General features: G+C 44.4%; 1 protein-coding gene across 1 annotated transcript in view; it reads left to right on the top strand.

Moving 5' to 3' along the window:
- Positions 1 to 8083: 8083 nt before the first annotated feature.
- Positions 8084 to 19087, top strand: part of amotl1 (angiomotin like 1) — a 60733-nt gene continuing 49729 nt past the window's right edge. Inside the window, exons 1-2 of the mRNA XM_051665636.1 lie at positions 8084 to 8232; positions 10896 to 11046. Of these exons, the coding sequence (XP_051521596.1) occupies positions 10956 to 11046 (91 nt within the window). The 5' untranslated portion in view covers positions 8084 to 8232; positions 10896 to 10955. The remainder of the gene's footprint in view (positions 8233 to 10895; positions 11047 to 19087) is intronic.

Raw genomic sequence — 19087 nt, 5'->3', positions numbered from 1 at the left:
ACAGCAATTTGACACACACACACACACACACACACACACACACACACCTTAGCAAAATAATTGTTTACTATAGAAAGTTTTAAATTGTAAAATGTTTACTCTGATTCACAAATCAGAAATGTTTACTTCTGCTTTATACTGTAATTGAATTTGCAAAATTTTGCAGTTCATTTCTGTTTCTTGATGCTCATTTTCTTGACTTTAATATGCATTACTTTGAGTTATAAAATGTTTATGTTTCAAATAAATTATTGGTTGAAAAATGCTTGTTCTGTTTGTAACACCATGGTCAGGTTTGATTACAAGCATAATGACATTAATTGCAAAAACTGACTTCAAATCAATTTAAAAATGCTAAACTTTGACAAATAATAGTTTGATAATATCTAAATATATATCCAAATGCATATCTCGTGATAAAATTAAGTTACAACAAGCCATCAGACTATACAGTATGTGGCTACAACCATCTACTGGCTGTTTTCTGACATGACATGATTTTCAAGTCATGTTATTTATATTTTGTTCACCAGATGGCAGCAATCTGCCTCCAATTTATGTCACATTCTCATATTTTCTTCATGTTTCAACTTACAGAAGTGTAGGTTCTGAATTTTTTTATTGTTTTTTTTTGTTTTTGTTTTGTTTTTTTTAATTTGCTAATTTGTATATGCAGCTTAATGGTAAAATGTAGAAATGTACATGTAAATAAGATCAAAATAGCATAAAATCCCAAAAGAAATGCATAATTGTATTGTTTTTACTTTAGGAAAGAAGAAATTGTTTCATTATCATTATTAAAAACAGGGTTACACCTCTGACCCTTTTGGTCAAAAATGACTATGAATACATAAGGGAGGTGCCATTTTTCAGTACCATAGGAGGGTTAATGGAAACAAGGTTTCAGCTGTAACAAGAACATTCCCTTTCAGGTTGGTCACTTTGACGCTGCGTCAACTGACGCTATGGAAAATGTATACCATAATGCTAAGGTAGTTAAAAAGGCACTGACATAGTATCCCCTTCATATTGAACAATAGGAAGGAAAAGAGACAAACCTCAATAACCACTCATGGTTAGGAAGTATAACAATGACACTAGCCATACCGGGTAGTAATACATTGACCAAAATTTTTATATGCACTGTAGTAAGGGAAAGAGAGACAAAATAATGTAATGCCACTAGCCAATGGGGTAGTGAGACATTAAATACATTGCTCTTCATACTGGGAAGAGTTAAAGCACAACATGGTCATGAGATGAACAGGTATTACACAATAACACTAGCAAGCAGGGTAATGAACACTGAAAAATCAACCCTCCTTTGCAGTGAGTATTTTGGAAGAGAAGGAAGGGACATACAAGTTATAAAGCCTGGCAAAGCCCAGCCTGCAGCCAGACAGATATCCTCTATGGACACGCCCTTTACCCATGCCCAGGAAGAGGCCTGGTGAAATTAGCCTTAACACCCATGGGACACTCCACGCCTTGCAAATCATAAGCGAGTGCAATTGCGTCAAAAAGCCCAGTGAGAAAACTCTTTGCTTGGAGACGGAATAAACCTTTGAATGGCTTCTAAAGCAGACAAAGAGCCTTTCTGTCAGCCAGAATTAACTCGTATGATCAACATACATGCATAGCGGCCTTATAGGGCAAAGCATGTGCAGTATTTTTGCCTCACCCGCCTCAGAGGAGGAGAGAAAGCTTGTAAGGTAACAACCTGAGCCCTGAAGGGAATGCCAAAACCTTGGCACGTAACCTTCCCTAGGATTGAGAATGGCTTTTGATGGTCCAAACTCTAAGCAAAAGTCATTGACCAATAAGGCTTGGAGGTCCCCAATACGTTTGACTGAAGCCAAAGCGAGTAGCAGTGCAGTCTTCAGAGAGACTACGCTCAAGCTTACTGCATCAAGTGGCTCGAATGGGGAACCAATAAGTACATTCAGTATTCGCGCAGTATCCCAGACCGGGATAGAAGCGGGGCCAGAGGGTCTCAGCCGTCAGGCTCCTTGCAGGAACTTACTGGCCAAAAGGTGTTTGCCCACAGACAAACCACCCATAGGATCATGGGCCGTCACTATGGCAGCGACATACATTTTAAACATGGATGGAGAGTTTTCGCCCTGCATCCATGCACTCTTGTAAAAAGTAAAGCACCAACTGCACATGACAACGCACTGGGTCCTCTTCACAGAAGAACAGCAGTCAGCAAAAAGGCACCATTTTAGGCATACAGTGGCCTCACTGAGGGGGCCCTGGCCTGTAATATGGTCTTGAGCAGCAACAGCAACAAACCTAGCATGTCAGATGAGCCCCTTTTAAGTGAAGTTTACACGTCGGTTGGAATGCATCCAGCAGCTCTATCAGCTCTGGGAAATAAAGACTGTTGGGCCACTGTTGCACAACCTGCAGCATGGTTGTAGCAAGCACTTGGGGTAGCACATGGTGTAGCAAGCTGACAGGAGGGAACACAGATACCGTAACCACCGTGGCCCAGCGTGACACTCGTCTAAGTGAACAAGACACTCTCCAAATTGTGGGTGCATCTAAACAGTGCCATTTCACCACATATGACAAGGCACGCTCGGGTTGCCAAATTGACTATGAGGCCCAAATGCTCCAAGTAAGTGAGCAGCAGATCCCTGTGCTTACATGCTTGTTCCTCTGATTGTGCTTAAGTGCAACCAATCATCAAGTTAAATCAGCACATGGACGCCACTTAGTCTCAGCAGAACAAGCGCCGCAACAACACATTTGGTAAATGTGTGAGGAGCCAGAGGAAACTGAAGAGCTTCCTCTAAGGCAAATCTCAAGAGTGTCCTGTGGCTAGGGGCTATGTTGTACATGAATGTACTCATCTTCCAGATCCACTGATACAGATCAGTTAGAGGATGGACATGAGACAAAATCTGTCTCTGACTAACCATCTAAAACAGAGACTTGTGAGTGTCCAGTTCAAGTGCCACACCCCACCAACCAGAAAAAAACCGGCTCCTGCTTTCTCCTTCGTAGAGAAGAAAACTGCCACACTGGTGCCGAAACCCGGGAGTTGGAGGAAGATGCACCGTCAGAGAGCCCTCACCGCTGACGAATGATCACGACTCCGAAGGAGTACTCAATTCGATGGCGCTGGAGCAGTGCATCAGTCGGAGGCTGAAAGGGACAGCTGAGGGGTCCAATGCCATCGCCCAGTATTGCTGAGGACCGCTGTGCAGCTGGCCGAGGACCGACTGGTGGCGTGATCAGGGACCGGCATGGTTTTTTTCTCTTTTCCTTTTTTTTCTCTCCCTCTCTCCTATCTCTCTCACTCGGTCTCTCCCGCTCTTTCTCTCCCCTCTCCCTCCCCTTGTCCTGCTCATGTTCCCAGGAGGCAGGGAAGACCATCCAGCAGCGGGATGGCCGGGAAGGACAACATCTTTCCTCCAGAAATGGGGGGGGGGGTAAGTCAGGCCCTGATGGGGGGTATGTGATGAGGAGGGCGTGGCCGGGCCATAAGGATGGGCACCTGGCACTGAATTACCCCAATCAGCCGGGAGAGGGATTAAGAGGTGCTGTAGACACCAGTTAGAGAGAGAGAGAGAGAGGTGCATGCAGCCAACGAACATGTGCATTCTGCGTTGGGCCAGGAAGTCCAACAGTGTGAGCGACACACGGAGCTGTGTGTGTGTGTGCCAGGAAGTGTGTGTTGAAAAGCAGTTTTATGTTGCATCCAAGTGAACTGCATCTAATTAAAGTCTTCCATGAACTGTTCACCCGGCTCCTGCTTCCTCCTTCGTAGGGAATGCAGAGATCTGCCACGGGTCTGAAATCATTTAGACTAAAATAATGATTTGGATAAGATATTGGTGAGATGTTGAACATCAAATTTACCTCTAAATTGAACTATGTTACTGAAATCTTACATATAACACAAGTAATAATTTAAGAACAGTAACTATAATGAGACTATAACAAAGAGTATTTTAATTTAATTTAGTGGTTTAAATTGTCCTTCTGCATTAAAACTGTGGTGAAACACTTGTTATTTTGTTTTGATAATGTGAAATCTATCCATATTTTTACCATATATATATATATATATACAGGTGCATCTCAATAAATTAGAATGTTGTGGAAAAGTTCATTTATTTCAGTAATTCAACTCAAATTGTGAAACTCGTGTATTAAATAAATTCAATGCACACAGACTGAAGTAGTTTAAGTCTTTGGTTCTTTTAATTGTGATGATTTTGGCTCACATTTAACAAAAACCCACCAATTCACTATCTCAAAAAATTAGAATATGGTGACATGCCAATCAGCTAATCAACTCAAAACACCTGCAAAGGTTTCCTGAGCCTTCAAAATGGTCTCTCAGTTTGGTTCACTAGGCTACACAATCATGGGGAAGACTGCTGATCTGACAGTTGTCCAGAAGACAATCATTGACACCCTTCACAAGGAGAGTAAGCCACAAACATTCATTGCCAAAGAAGCTGGCTGTTCACAGAGTGCTGTATCCAAGCATGTTAACAGAAAGTTGAGTGGAAGGAAAAAGTGTGGAAGAAAAAGATGCACAACCAACCGAGAGAACCGCAGCCTTACGATTGTCAAGCAAAATCGATTCAAGAATTTGGGTGAACTTCACAAGGAATGGACTGAGGCTGGGGTCAAGGCATCAAGAGCCACCACACACAGACATGTCAAGGAATTTGGCTACAGTTGTCGTATTCCTCTTGTTAAGCCACTCCTGAACCACAGACAACATCAGAGGCGTCTTACCTGGGCTAAGGAGAAGAAGAACTGGACTGTTGCCCAGTGTTCCAAATTCCTCTTTTCAGATAAGAGCAAGTTTTGTATTTCATTTGGAAACCAAGGTCCTAGAGTCTGGAGGAAGGGTGGAGAAGCTCATAGCCCAAGTTGCTTGAAGTCCAGTGTTAAGTTTCCACAGTCTGTGATGATTTGGGGTGCAATGTCATCTGCTGGTGTTGGTCCATTGTGTTTTTTGAAAACCAAAGTCACTGCACCCATTTACCAAGAAATTTTGGAGCACTTCATGCTTCCTTCTGCTGACCAGCTTTTTAAAGATGCTGATTTCATTTTCCAGCAGGATTTGGCACCTGCCCACACTGCCAAAAGCACCAAAAGTTGGTTAAATGACCATGGTGTTGGTGTGCTTGACTGGCCAGCAAACTCACCAGACCTGAACCCCATAGAGAATCTATGGGGTATTGTCAAGAGGAAAATGAGAAACAAGAGACCAAAAAATGCAGATGAGCTGAAGGCCACTGTCAAAGAAACCTGGGCTTCCATACCACCTCAGCAGTGCCACAAACTGATCACCTCCATGCCACGCCGAATTGAGGCAGTAATTAAAGTAAAAGGAGCCCCTACCAAGTATTGAGTACATATACAGTAAATGAACATACTTTCCAGAAGGCCAACAATTCACTAAAAATGTTTTTTTTATTGGTCTTATGATGTATTCTAATTTTTTGAGATAGTGAATTGGTGGGTTTTTGTTAAATGTGAGCCAAAATCATCACAATTCAAAGAACCAAAGACTTAAACTACTTCAGTATGTGTGCATTGAATTTATTTAATACACAAGTTTCACAATTTGAGTTGAATTACTTAAATAAATGAACTTTTCCACGACATTCTAATTTATTGAGATGCACCTGTGTATATATATACGTACACACACACACTACCAGTCAAAAGTTTTGAAACACTTGACTGAAATGTTTCTGATGATCTTAAAAATCTTTTGATCTGAAGGCGTATGCTTAAATGTCATTTTTGATCAAATCTAAACAGGCCCCATTTCTAGCAGCCATCACTCCAACACCTTATCCTTGAGTAATCATGCTAAATTGCTAATTTGGTACTAGAAAATAACTTGCCATTATATCAAACACAGCTGAAAGCTATTTGGTTTGTTAAACGAAGCTTAACATTGTCTTTGTGTTTGTTTTTGAGATGCCACAGTATGCAATAGACTGGCATGTCTTAAGGTCAATATTAGGTCAAAAATGGCAAAAAAAGAAACAGCTTTCTCTAGAAACTCATCAGTCAATCATTGTTTTGAGGAATGAAGGTTATACAATGCTTGAAACTGCCAAAAAACTGAAGATTTCATACAAAGGTGTACACTACAGTCTTCAAAGACAAAGGACAACTGGCTCTAACAAGGACAGAAAGAGATGTGGAAGGCCAGATGTACAACTAAACAAGAGGATAAGTACATCAGTGTCTGTAGTTTGAGAAATAGATGCCTCACATGTCCTCAGCTGACAGCTTCATTGAATTCTACCCGCTCAACACCAGTTTCATGTACAACAGTAAAGAGAAGACTCAGGGGTGCAGGCCTTATGGGAAGAATTACAAAGAAAAAGCCACTTTTGAAACAGAAAAACAAAAAGAAAAGGTTAGAGTGGGCAAAGAAACAGACATTGGACAACAGATAATTGGAAAAGAGTGTTATGGATCTTAACCCCATTGAGCTTTTGTGGGATCAGCTAGACTGTAAGGTGCGTGAGAAGTGCCCGACAAGACAGCCACATCTATGGCAAGAACTACAAGAAGTGTGGGGTGAAATGTCACCTGAGTATCTGGACAAACTGACAGCTAGAATGTCAAGGATCTGCAAAGCTGTCATTGCTGCACATGGAGGATTTTTTGATGAGAACTCTGAAGTAGTTTAAGTTTAATTCTTTTCAAATTGTAATAGTAATTTTTCATGTTATTAATGTCCTGACTATACATTGTGGTCAGCTGAATGCCACTTTGGTGAATAAAAGTACCAATTTCTTTCCAGAAGAGCAAAATCTGTAAATTATTCCAAACTTTTGGCTGCCATTGTATATGTATGTATATATATATATATATATATATATATATATATATATATATATATATGATAGATAGATAGATAGATAGATAGATAGATATAGATAGATAGATAGACAGTCCCACTGAAGAAAGCTAAGGCTACATTCACATTAATCCGGATACATTTGAAAACGGTGCTTTCCTTTTCAAAATGCTCTCTGTCCACACTGGTGTTTTGAAACATTTCCTAAAAGTTTCTCGTCCACACTGAAACTTAATTTAACCCCCATACAGTGCATGTGAAAAATTGCCGTTCCATGTACAGTCTGAAACGCAATTGTCCTTGTATTCCGTCGCCAGACAGCAATTCCAAGAAACAATTTTTGTCGCCTTTGAAAGATTGCAATGTGAATGTTGTACAAAGTAACATTTATCTTTACCAACGCTATCAGAGTGAATACCAGGCACAACAATGCCGCTACAACATGGGCCACCACCTTGATTGTTTTGGGTGGAATAGATCCAATAACTGCGTCACAGACAGATATGTCATCGTTTTCAGATATCTCTGTTTTCCCATTCATAGCTACAACGCAAAGACAGCGTTTTCAGATTTATTCACTTGAGATAGCGTTTTCGAAAAGCTCAGTTTATGCTGTCAAAAATGCTGTCTCTGTGGACAGAAAGCCAAAATGTAGAGAAAAAGATGTGTTTTCAAACTAAAAAGTATTAGTGTGGTCGTGGCCTAACTCAGGGTTAAGTGCCTTTCTCAAGAGAACAATGATGAAGTTTTGCTTAGCAGATCCAACTCATGGGTCATTCCTTTGGCATTTTCCAGAGTCTTAACCACATCATTCTCATCAACCCATCATTCCTGTTCAGTGTTCTTTTTCTGTGTGTGTGTCTGTGTGTGTGTACATCTTTACGTGGTACTCTTCTCCTTTCAGACAATCAGCAAGTGACTTATCAGTAAAGGAGGGCAGGTAATTTACTTGCTGACTGAAATACCATAGAGCTATAGTTTTATAGTTATAGCTATACTTTGTCTAAGTATGTCGGTATCTGTGTCTCCTCCTTTAGCTCCCTCAACCCACGTCTCTTTCTCACACACCCTTATTCCCATTCAAAGGGTTTTTTAGTTTGCTGATCTGTGCTTGTTTGGGCAGAGAGGATGTGTGTGTATGTGTGTGAAGACATGGACTGGCATGTCAGGACACATGCACTGTGGCAACATATCGCATCGCAAACGCTCACACAAAAACATGGATTCCTGAGTACTTCCACCCTTCTTTCCTAGATTGAGAAATTTTTGCATTTTCACAAAAACAACTATTTCACCCAAAGCATCCCAGAAATTCTGTCTGTATCACTAATTTCTGCAGCAACAACAACAACAACAACTGAGGAGCCACTAAACAGGTAGGACACAGATTACAGTCTGGGACCGTAATTAAAATTGTTAACAAAAGAGAAAGCAAGGAAAAGATAAAGCAATAGAGGAAAAGACTGTTTGATGATCTGCCTTTGTTTCTGAAAGAGAGATTGAGATCTTTAACAGTTTGTAGTTGGAAGAGACTGACGTCACTAGCTTGTGTAATACATTTTTTGACGTTTCTTTGTAAAATGTGAATGATGCGTAGCTTTTATTTTAAACAACTTGGTAGTTGTGAAATTTTGTTTAGTCTTTCTTCTGAAGGTAAGTTGTTCCATGTCCCCACTCTGCTTGCTTTCAGATAACACAGACACCCCAAAATAGGCTGCCTGAGGGTGTGTATAATCCATATACACACACACACACATATGCACAATGGCCAGTGTTTAGTCTAACTGTCTGGCACTACTTAGCACACTTAATGACTGAATGCTTTTAATAATTAAATTCACCATTCATACAAGGACATAGAAATGTATTGTTATTTCTTACTGAACAGCCAGGTGAAAAAAATTCACAATTGGCTCTGTAAGACAAAATACTATTAATGTTTGAAACATACTCAATTTTGCTGCTTGTTCAGTTTACTTAATTAAAATTAACTAAAGCGACACAATTCTAGAACATTTAGTCACAACTTGATTTCATTTTATCCATTTATGTTTGTAAAATGGAAGTTTACTTAATCCATTTGAGTAGGGACTACATGAAGACTTTTTGTGGTGTTTATGGATCAAATTATGCAGGGGATTTCCATTTCCCAGCATGCTTTGAATGGGACTGGATAGAAAACAAATGTTTAAATTAAGTGTTATTTTATGCATTTTTGAGCAAGATGAGAATAGGATGAGATTTGTTAATGTTTAATGTTCTGTTATATAGGCATGTGTTCTGCCGTAGTTTTTGGGGTTACCATTGTGGTGAAGATTGGTGCTTGTGCTTAGGTTGAGGATTGACTCTCTGTATAAAGTGACATTTGATTCAAGTGCTGCTTCGCTCTATAAGCAGTTGTAATGAAATTGACAGTACAACAGTTTCACTGTAATTACACTGATTCATCTGGCATATACTAGTGTTAATAAAATAAATTAAGTTGGACCAACATAAGAAAATGTATTAAATAAACCTTAATAAATTGAGTTAATAAAGTAATTTGACCTAATCCAACTAAATTATGTTGGCTCAATGAAACTGACTTAATCTGAATGAAATACATTAAATTCCTTGTAAAAAAAAAATAAATAAAAAAAAAACTTTCTACAATTCAATTAAGTAAGTGTAATGACTTCATTTTTTGAGGCAGCAGACACAATGTTCAGGTTAAAGTCAGTCAGTGATATCGTGACTTCTTGATTATTAAAGGTATGGTTCATCAAAAAAAGTTAAAATTCTGTAATAATTGAATCAGCCTCATGTCATTCCAAACCTGTATTACATTCTTTCGTCTGTGGAACACAAAGGAAATCATTAAATTAAAGTCTCATTAGCTGGGTTTCCATCCACATATTTTTATGCAAGTTTTGGGAAATCACATAAACATTTTTGGATGGAAACATTAAGATGCAAATTGATTCCAGAATGTACATAAAAACTTATGCTATGTACACGAGGTAGAGGTAGATCATTTTTTTATTCAGTAAGAAGACATACGCTTAAACTATGATGGATACACAGAGCATATTCCTATAAAATGTATATACTGTTGATATTGTATATAGATGCGAATCATGTATTCACATCAAAAAAGTCATGTGAATACATGATTCGCTCAGAGAATATCATCAATGTCACCACATAGCATCTCAAATGTATCTCTGGTTATTCTGAAATGCTAAAACCTTTAATCAAAACTATTGGCTACTATTACCTCCCAGAACTGTATGACACGCTTTCATTCCCAGACATAGGGCATCTAATTTATTACATTTAATAAAAGAGCCACAGTGGCTTCAGCTTCTATTTTAATTTCTATTTTGCGCCAATTTCCCCAGAAGTGACGATTTTGTTCTCTTGAAAACATGGGATGGAAACACTGCTTTATTTGTAAATTGTTTTTGTGATATTCTGATTTTTCGCATAGATTCAATTTGCAACTTGTTTGGAAACAAAGCTACTGGCAGTGGTTAAAGATGTATTCCATACTTGGTAAATAAGTATAGTAAGTATAGTATAAGTTCCATACTTCCGTAAAAGTACAGATCCCACTGTAATATTTTACTTAAGTAAAAATCACCTATTAAAATAATACTTAAAGGGATAGTTCACCCAAAAATGTCATTGTTCAGTCATTGTTTACTCACCCCTGTGTTGTTATAACCCTATATGACTTTCTTTCTTTTTCTTAACACAAAGGGAGGAATTGTGGAAAAAATGTGCTCAGTAATATCGTACAATGGCAGTTTATAGTGACCACCTCTTCAAGCTTCAAAAGAATGCAAAAGTATAAATCAGAAGTCTAATAAATTATTTCATGAGACTCATGATTGTTATGAAAGCATACGATAAGGTTTAGTGAAAAAAAAGTGAAATCTTATGTATTATTTAGTGAAAATGTTCACTGACCATTGATCTCCTGTGTGCGTGCACTCAAACTGTGTTGAGTTTTGAAAGCTTATTCTAGGTGAATGCTAATACAGTGCCATTGGTACAGATTGTTTTCAAGAGGGTGGGTGCAGCAGTGGTGACAGGGTTGTGAGGGAAACCTGAAAGCATGGATCCTGGAGAAAACTGGATTCCCGAGGATGTTCTTCAAAGTCTGGAGCAAAACCGACTTCACCAGCCCTCTCTAGACATGCAGCAAAGTATGTATTACCACCTCTTTATCACAACAACAACAACAACAACAACAACACACAATTCTACATCTAATATGACATGAAATAGTGTGTTCTTGGCAAAGGATACAGAATGATGCTAGTAGGAAACTATATAGAGTAACGTCATGGATACTGGTGTAACCTCCGTTCCCTGATGGAAGGAACGAGACATTGGTGTCGATGTAGTGACACTAGGGGTCACTCTTGGGAGCCCGAGACACCTCTGGTCTTTGATAAAAGGCCAATGAAAATTGGCGAGTGGTATTTGCGTGCGACTTCCCCAAACATACGGGTATAAAAGGAGCTGGTATGCAACCACTCATTCAGGTTTTACGCTGAGGAGTCGATATAAGGTCCGGCCATTTCAGCGGGTAGTTCAGCGTTGTGGCAGGAGGGACCAACGTCTCGTTCCCTCCATCAGGGAACGGAGGTTACACCAGTAACCATGACGTTCCCTATCTGTCACTCACTCGACGTTGGTGTCGATGTAGTGACACTAGGGGTCCCTATACAAAACGCCACAAGGCTGAACTGTGTTACGTGAACTGGCGGTGTGTGGTGGGCAGACTTGCTGTGTGCCTCATAGCCAGCACACCAAGTCAACACATAACCTCCCCCAACACATTTATGAGTGTCGAACTGCCCTTTTTGGGGACAAGTCGACTACCCAGAGTTAGAGACAGGCTTAACCCAGTCGTGGCCTCTTTCCCCTTCTCTTTTTCCACTCCCTAAAAAAGAAGGGGGATTATCCGACTGGGCCGCCAGGTCCGAACTCCCAAGGGGAGGACACCGTGGAGACCACACCTCGCCCCAAGAGCGGGGGGATATTTAAGTGGAAGAATACATTACATGGTCTTTCCAACCATGTGGAGAGCCTTCAAGGTAGATCCTGCCCAATGGGGGAGGAGTTACTACAACATGGAGACTGGGGCAGAGGGGCTCTGCCCAAGGAAGATTCAGTTTGCCAGCAGGGAAATGAATTAGCGGAAGATATAGATCGCATGGGGTTAGCCTTACAGGGAACCGCCACATGCGGAGCACCTACCCCAGAACCGGGCTCTTAGTTAGCGCGTGTACTGGGCCGGCAGCGAGTCTCTCCGAAAACTCGACTGCCACAGGGCTCGGAGTAAGTCAACCAGGGAACAACTTTTGTGAACACTACTGGGAATTAACAGCGCACGTCTTCAGCTCAAAAGGAGGTGGAAGGCGCTATGTGCAAGCGATACACCCGGCCGGCTATCCCAGGCTTACCCGCTTGTGTTGCATGCCACTACCTGGGACGAAACCAGTTCCACCCGGAGGTTGTAGAACCTTGCAAAGGTGTTGGGTGTTGCCCAGCCCGCTGCTCTGCAAATGTCTGTTAGAGAGGCACCTCTGGCCAGGCCCCAAGAAGCCGCTACACCACGGGTAGAATGGGCTCGTAGCCCTACCGGGGGCGGCATATTTTGGGCGAGATATGCCATAGTTATGGCGTCAATGAGCCAGTGGGCGATCCTCTGCTTGGAGACAGCGCTTCCTTTCCGCTGTGCACCAAAGCAGACAAAGAGCTGCTCAGAGACTCTAAAGCACTGCGTGCGATCCAAATTGATGCGTAAAGCATGCACCGGACACAGCAACGACAGGGCTGGTCTGCCTCCTCCTGGGGCAGCGCTTGCAGGTTCACCACCTGGTCCCTAAAAGGAGTGGTGGGAACCTTGGGCACATAGCCCGGACAGGGTCACAGGATCTCGTGAGAATAGCCCGGACCGAACTCCAGGCACGTTTCACTGACAGAGAACGCTTGCAGGTCACCTACCCTCTTGATGGAAGTGAGCGCAGTCAGGAGGGCAGTCTTCAAGGAGAGTGCCTTAAGCTCAGCTGACTGCAAAGCTCAAAGGGGGCTCTCTGTAGACCCTGAAAAACTACAGAGGTCCGATGAGGGAACGAGGTGCGGCCTGGAGGGATTCAGCCTCCTGGCGCCTCTCAGGAACCTGATGATCAGATCATGCTTCCCTAAGGACTTACCGTCGACTGCGTCGTGGTGTGCTGCTATGGCAGCAACGTACACCTTCAAGGTGGAAGGGGACAGCCTCCCTTCCAACCTCTCTTGCAGGAAGGAAAGCACTGATTTGACTGTGCATCTCTGGGGGTCTTCCCGACGGGAAGAACACCACTTAGCGCCTCGTAGGGGGAGCCCTAGCCTGAGTGAACGTGTCTACCATCGCAGGTGGGAGACAGCTTAGGTCTTCCGCGTCCCATCCAGGGGCCAGACATGGAGATTCCAGAGGTCTGGGCGCGGGTGCCAGATGGTGCCCCTTCTCTGAGAAAGAAGGTCCTTCCTCAGGGGAATTTGCCCGGGGGGAGCTGTCGCGAGGAGCGTGAGGTCCGAGCACCATGTCTGGGCGGGCCAGTAGGGTGCTTACCAGGACGACCTTCTCCTCGTCCTCCCTGACCTTGCACAGGGTCTGTGCGAGCAGGCTCACTGGGGGGAAACGCATATTTGCGAATGCCAGGGGACCAGCTGTGTGCCAGCGCATCTATGCAGAGGAAGGCCTCGGTCAGGGCGTACCAGTGTGGGCATTGGGGAGGATTCTTGGGAGGCGAACAGGTGCACCTGTGCCTGTCGAATCGACTCCAAATCAGCTGGACCACCTGAAGATGGAGTCTCCACTCTCCCTTGAGGGTAACCTGTTGTGACGGCGCGTCCGCCGAAGTGTTGAGGTTGCCTGGGATGTGAGTGACTTGCAGCGACTTGGTGCTGCTGACTCCGTTAGAGGAGATGGAGGGCAAGTTTTGACATACAGCGGGAGCGCAGACCGCCTTGGCGAACTAGCACGTGCTTGCCCTGGATCAACGGCCGGAACCTCTGCAGGGCGAGCAGAATTGCCAGTAACTCGAGGCAGTTGATGTGCCAACGCAGCCGCGGACCCGTCCAGAGGCCGGCGGCTGCGTGCCCGTTGCCAACAGCGCCCCAGCCCGTTTTGGAGGCGTCTGTCATGACCACGATGCACCTGGAGACCAGTTCTAGGGGAACACCTGCTCGTAGAAATGAGAGGTCGGTCCAAGGGCTGAAAAGACGGTAACAGACCGACGTAATGGCCACGTGGTGTCCCGTGGCACCATGCCCGTCTCGGGACTCGAGTCTGGAGCCAGTGCTGAAGCGGCCTCATATGCATCAACCCGAGCAGGGTGGCCACCGCCGAGGATGCCATATGCCCCAGGAGCCTCTGAAAAAGTTTCAGTGGAACCGCTGTTTTCTGTTTGAACGCCTTCAAACAGGCCAGCACCGACTGGGCGCGCTCGTTCGTAAGGTGCTCCGTCAAGGAGACTGAGTCCAACTCCAAACCGAGAAAAGAGATGCTCTGAACCGGGAGGAGCTTGCTCTTTTCCCAGTTGACCCGAAGCCCTAGTCGGCTGAGGTGTGAGAGCACCAGGTCCCTGTGTGCGCATAACACGTCTCAAGAGTGAGCTAAGATTAGCCAGTCGTCAAGATAGTTGAGAATGCGAATGCCCACCTCCCTTAACGGGGCAAGGGCAGCCTCTGCGATCTTCGTAAAGACGCGAGGAGACAGGGACAGGCCGAAAGGGAGGACTTTGTACTGATACGCCTGACCCTCGAACGCAAACCGCAGGAAGGGTCTGTGTCGAGGAAGGATCGAGACGTGAATGTACGCATCCTTCAGGTCTACCGCCGCAAACCAATCTTGATGCCGGACGCTCGCTAGAATGCGTCTTTGCGTCAGCATCTTGAACGGGAGTCTGTGTAAAGCCCGGTTCAGTACTTGCAGGTCCAAGATTGGCCGCAACCCACCGCCTTTTTTTGGTACAATGAAGTAGGGGCTGTAAAACCCTTTCTTCATCTCGGCTGGAGGGACAGGTTCTATCGCGTCCTTCCGTAGGAGGGTAGCGATCTCCGCGCAAGGTAGCAGTGTTTTCGTCTTTCACCAAGGTGAAGTGGACACCGCTGGACCTGGGCGGATGCCCGGTGAAGTGAATCACGCAGCGAGTTGGACGGTCCGGACCAGCCCTCGTGACGGACTGGAAGGCGCAAGCCATGCGTCCAAGTTCCACGCAAGGGGGACCAAAGGGACAACGTCATCGGATGTACCGGCAGGTGGGGCCTCGCGGCGGGGCAGAGCTCGAGGTGCCACACCACGTCGTGGCCGTGCTGATTCCGAGGACATCGAAGCACTTACCTGGCTCCTTGTGACCACCCCCGGAACAGCCTGGGATGGGGGAGGAAGAGGCCTGTCCTCGTGACCCGTGGAGACTGTCACATCGGGGGCGGATTTGTGCCATAGCTGGGTGCTCAGGGCGGGAGACCGCCGATGGAGCACCAACCTGCCAAATGGAGTGGTGGATGGTGGTCGTGATGCCAGCCGTACACACCGGATACGTGACCCAGGGAACAAGGAAACCATTCTTGCTGAGCTCTTGAATACTGCTAGCATCCATCTACAGCTCTACCATCGAGAACTGCTGGGCAAAGTCCTCGACGGTGTCGCCGAATAGGCCCACCTGGGAAATGGGGGCAGCAAGGAATCATGTCTTGTCGGCCTCACCCATCTCGACCAGGTTGAGCCAAAGGTGGCGCTCCTGGACCACTAGTGTGGCCATCGTCCGCCCGAGAGACCGCGCCGTGACCTCCGTCACTCAGAGAGTGAGGTCGGTCGCCGAGCGCAGTTCCTGCATCAATCCCGGGGCGGAACTACCCTCGTGCAGTTGCTTTAGCGCCTTGGCGGACTTGCAGGAGAGCCATGGTGTGCAGGGCGGAGGCGGCTTGTCCAGCGGCACCGTAGGCCTTGGCCGTCAGAGATGACATAAACCTACAGGCCTTGGACGGGGGCTTTGGGCACCCGCGCCAGGTGGCGGCGCTCTGCGGGCATAGGTGCACCGCGAGCGCCTTTATCCACCGGGGGATTGCCGAATAACCCTTGGCCGCCCCACCATCGAGGGTAGTGAGAGCGGGGAAGCTGAAAAGATCGGGACCGGTTAGTAAAAAGTGCCTCCCGCGACCTTGTCAGCTCTTTATGCACTTCCGGGAAGAAAGGAACGGGGCGGGGCGTGGCTTTGAGCGGCGCCGTGAGCCCAGGAACCAATCATCGAGCCACGAGGGTTCAGGGAAGAGTGGTGAAATCCACTCTAACTGACGCTCGCGGCTGCCCGGGAAAGCATGTCGTCATCTCCGCGTCAGCCTGTGACTGGGCGATCGACCCCGAAGGGAGGAGCCCAGCTGAGGCTTCCGACTGGACGAGCCTGCTCTCTGATGCTGCGCTCGAGAGTTCATCACTTTCGCGGGCTCCGAATAAGAGGTCGAACTCGCCGTGAGACGAGCCGGCGGACTCACCCGGAAGCCCGATCTGGGCAGACGAGCGTGCTGGGGAATGGGAGGTCCGCGGGGGGATACCCGGCAGAGGCGGTCCCATTGGGGTCCCCAAATCGCTCCCAGTGCTAGCCACGCTGGCCTCAAACCCGTGGGTAAAAGGACCGAGGCGGGAGCCTCTGGGGTGGCTCGCTTTCTTACGAAGGCGAGCCGCGACCGCAACGTTGCCATGGACATATTCTCGCAATGATAACATGACCATCCACGAACGCTGTCTCCTCATGAGCAGTGCCCAGACACGAAAGACAGTGATCGTGACCGTCAGAAGGCGAGAGATAACGAGCACAACCAGGAATAACACACAATCGGAAAAGCATCTTTAAAAAGACGCGTCTTTAAAAAGACGTTCCGTGTGTGCGCTCTTTTAGAGAAATATATACTCTTTTAGAGGGGAAAAATGCTCTTTCAGAAAATATACTCTCTAGTTTTTCTGCCAAAGCACCCATGGGTGTTCTCTGCAGTGCACAAGTGAAGAGGAGGGAGAAGCCGCTGAAATGCGCCGTCAGATCCAGCAGAGGTGAATGAACAGGAGTATTCAGCTCAGTGACCATGACCGTTCGGCTCCGAAGAGAAAATCTGAATGAGTGGTTGCATACCAGCTCCTTTTATACCCGTATGTTCGGGGGCGTGGCATGCAAATACCACTCGCCAATTTTCATTGGCCTTTTATCAAAGACCAGAGGTGTCTCGGGCTCCCAAGAGTGACCCCTAGTGTCACTACATCGACACCAACGTCGAGTGAGTGACAGATAGGGAATCCAAGCCATAGGTTCTTGAAGAGTGTGACAAAAACTATGGAGATCAAAACATAGCTAACTACTCAGTTTACTGCATATTCATATTTAATACCTTTATTCTTGCTATAATTTATTTATTTATACAGTTCTTTACACTATATTTTCTGTACTATGTGGTGTTCACACAGTATTCGCTGATTCCTGAGCCATGGAACAAAACATGTCCCACAACTGCACCTGCCATTAGTTTTTGAGGTGTAACATTTCCCCTTTGAAATGTATCACAGATTATTAATAGAACCTTCTTAACACAAATGTATGATTTCTTTTTATTTATTTTTTTTCTTTATTTTACCAAAATTATGGCATTGTGTCATTTAAAACATATTTTAAACTTAAAGGTGCTCTCAGTCATTTTTTCCTCATTAAAAAAGTTGAACTCCTAAAGACATGAATTGTAATTTTACAATATATGTAGGAATATATTATATCACTCATATTAAATTGAAGACTCCAGTCATATCAGTAACCTTATGAAAGCTGTTTTATTCTACATGGAGAGGGTCTGCACATGGGGGCTGCCATGTTAGAATCACATGACCAGCTGAATACTACTCACTTAATCTCAGTAATCATCCTGTTATTGGACACTTTCACTCACTCATTAAAGTAATCATGGCTGATTGTGAATACTACATTTCTACATTATCATCTGAAACTGAAAACTATTGATTTTAAATGATGCTGCATCCAACAGATAACTACCAAAAATCTTTATTCAAAACATCTGATAATGCAAGAAACCTGTGTGTACATGAGACTTCATCATCAGATTATTAAGGCGTTTTTTAAGGCGTTTACCTGACTCAGTGCTGCCCCACCTACTGTAATAAGTAACATAAGCAGCTGCATAGGGCCCCGCAACCACCAGAGAGCCCCCTACCATGGGTTCTGTGTGGCTTAAATAATTATTTGGACTTAGTGTAAATCACACTGGCCACACAGCCCAGCTATGCATGACAATAGTCCGATGACACCTGTCAAAAAAAAAAACAAAAACAAAAAAACAATTTATATAATAATTAAAGAAAGTATGTATTTAACATTACATACTTTCATTAAAAATGAACAAAAAATGTATAAATAAAATGTCTAACGAGAAAACTGAATAAAAGGAACACTATGTCCATGTAATGACCGGGGGTTCACTGAAGTTTGGGCAGCAGAGAAGGGTTTGGTTTAGGTAGGGAGGGGGGTGGTTGGTCACATGGATGCCTTTCCTGGTTGGCGGCATGTGTGGGTGGCGGCTTTCTTCAGCAGCTGGGAATATCACGGGCTGGAAGAGAGCAAGGGTCATGATGCGCACACAGGAAAGAGACAGACATCTTTAGAGCCGCGCTCTGCATATAAAGGCAGGAGTGATGAGATATCATTACGCAGCCAGTTATGTGCGTTTGATGTATTAAATGTGTATTAAATGTCCGTCATAATACTTATACTACATGCACTGAAAATGTTAAATAAATTATATACTGTTTTAGAATACATTAATACATTGCTGGGAAATCGTATCTGCCACAGTTTACACCAGGGTGGAAATACTGCAGCATGTGCCACCAGGGGCGCAGTAACTTTGGACTCTGGGCCCCCTATTTGTTTTTATTATTTTTTTTATTTTTAGTAAAAGTAAACATTTATTAATATTAATCTGTAACATATCTGTTAAATCATCCCTGTGTTACTACAGTTGGTGTACTACATTAATGGCACACATTATGTTTTCTCATCTTTTTCTTGTTAGTGCTGTTTAGAATGTTGAGACTGTATGGCCTTATGAGATGTATGACTTTGTTCGTAGTGCTTCAAAGAAGAAAATGGTCAGTTTAATTCAGGTTTTGTGGTCTGCTGCTTAGTGCTCCGCACGACC

Source organism: Myxocyprinus asiaticus, chromosome 31 (genome assembly GCF_019703515.2).
Source record: "Myxocyprinus asiaticus isolate MX2 ecotype Aquarium Trade chromosome 31, UBuf_Myxa_2, whole genome shotgun sequence".
NCBI classification, from domain to species: Eukaryota; Metazoa; Chordata; class Actinopteri; order Cypriniformes; family Catostomidae; genus Myxocyprinus; species Myxocyprinus asiaticus.
Note: the sequence above shows the minus strand (reverse complement) of the source record. Positions and strands in the feature narration are given on the sequence as shown.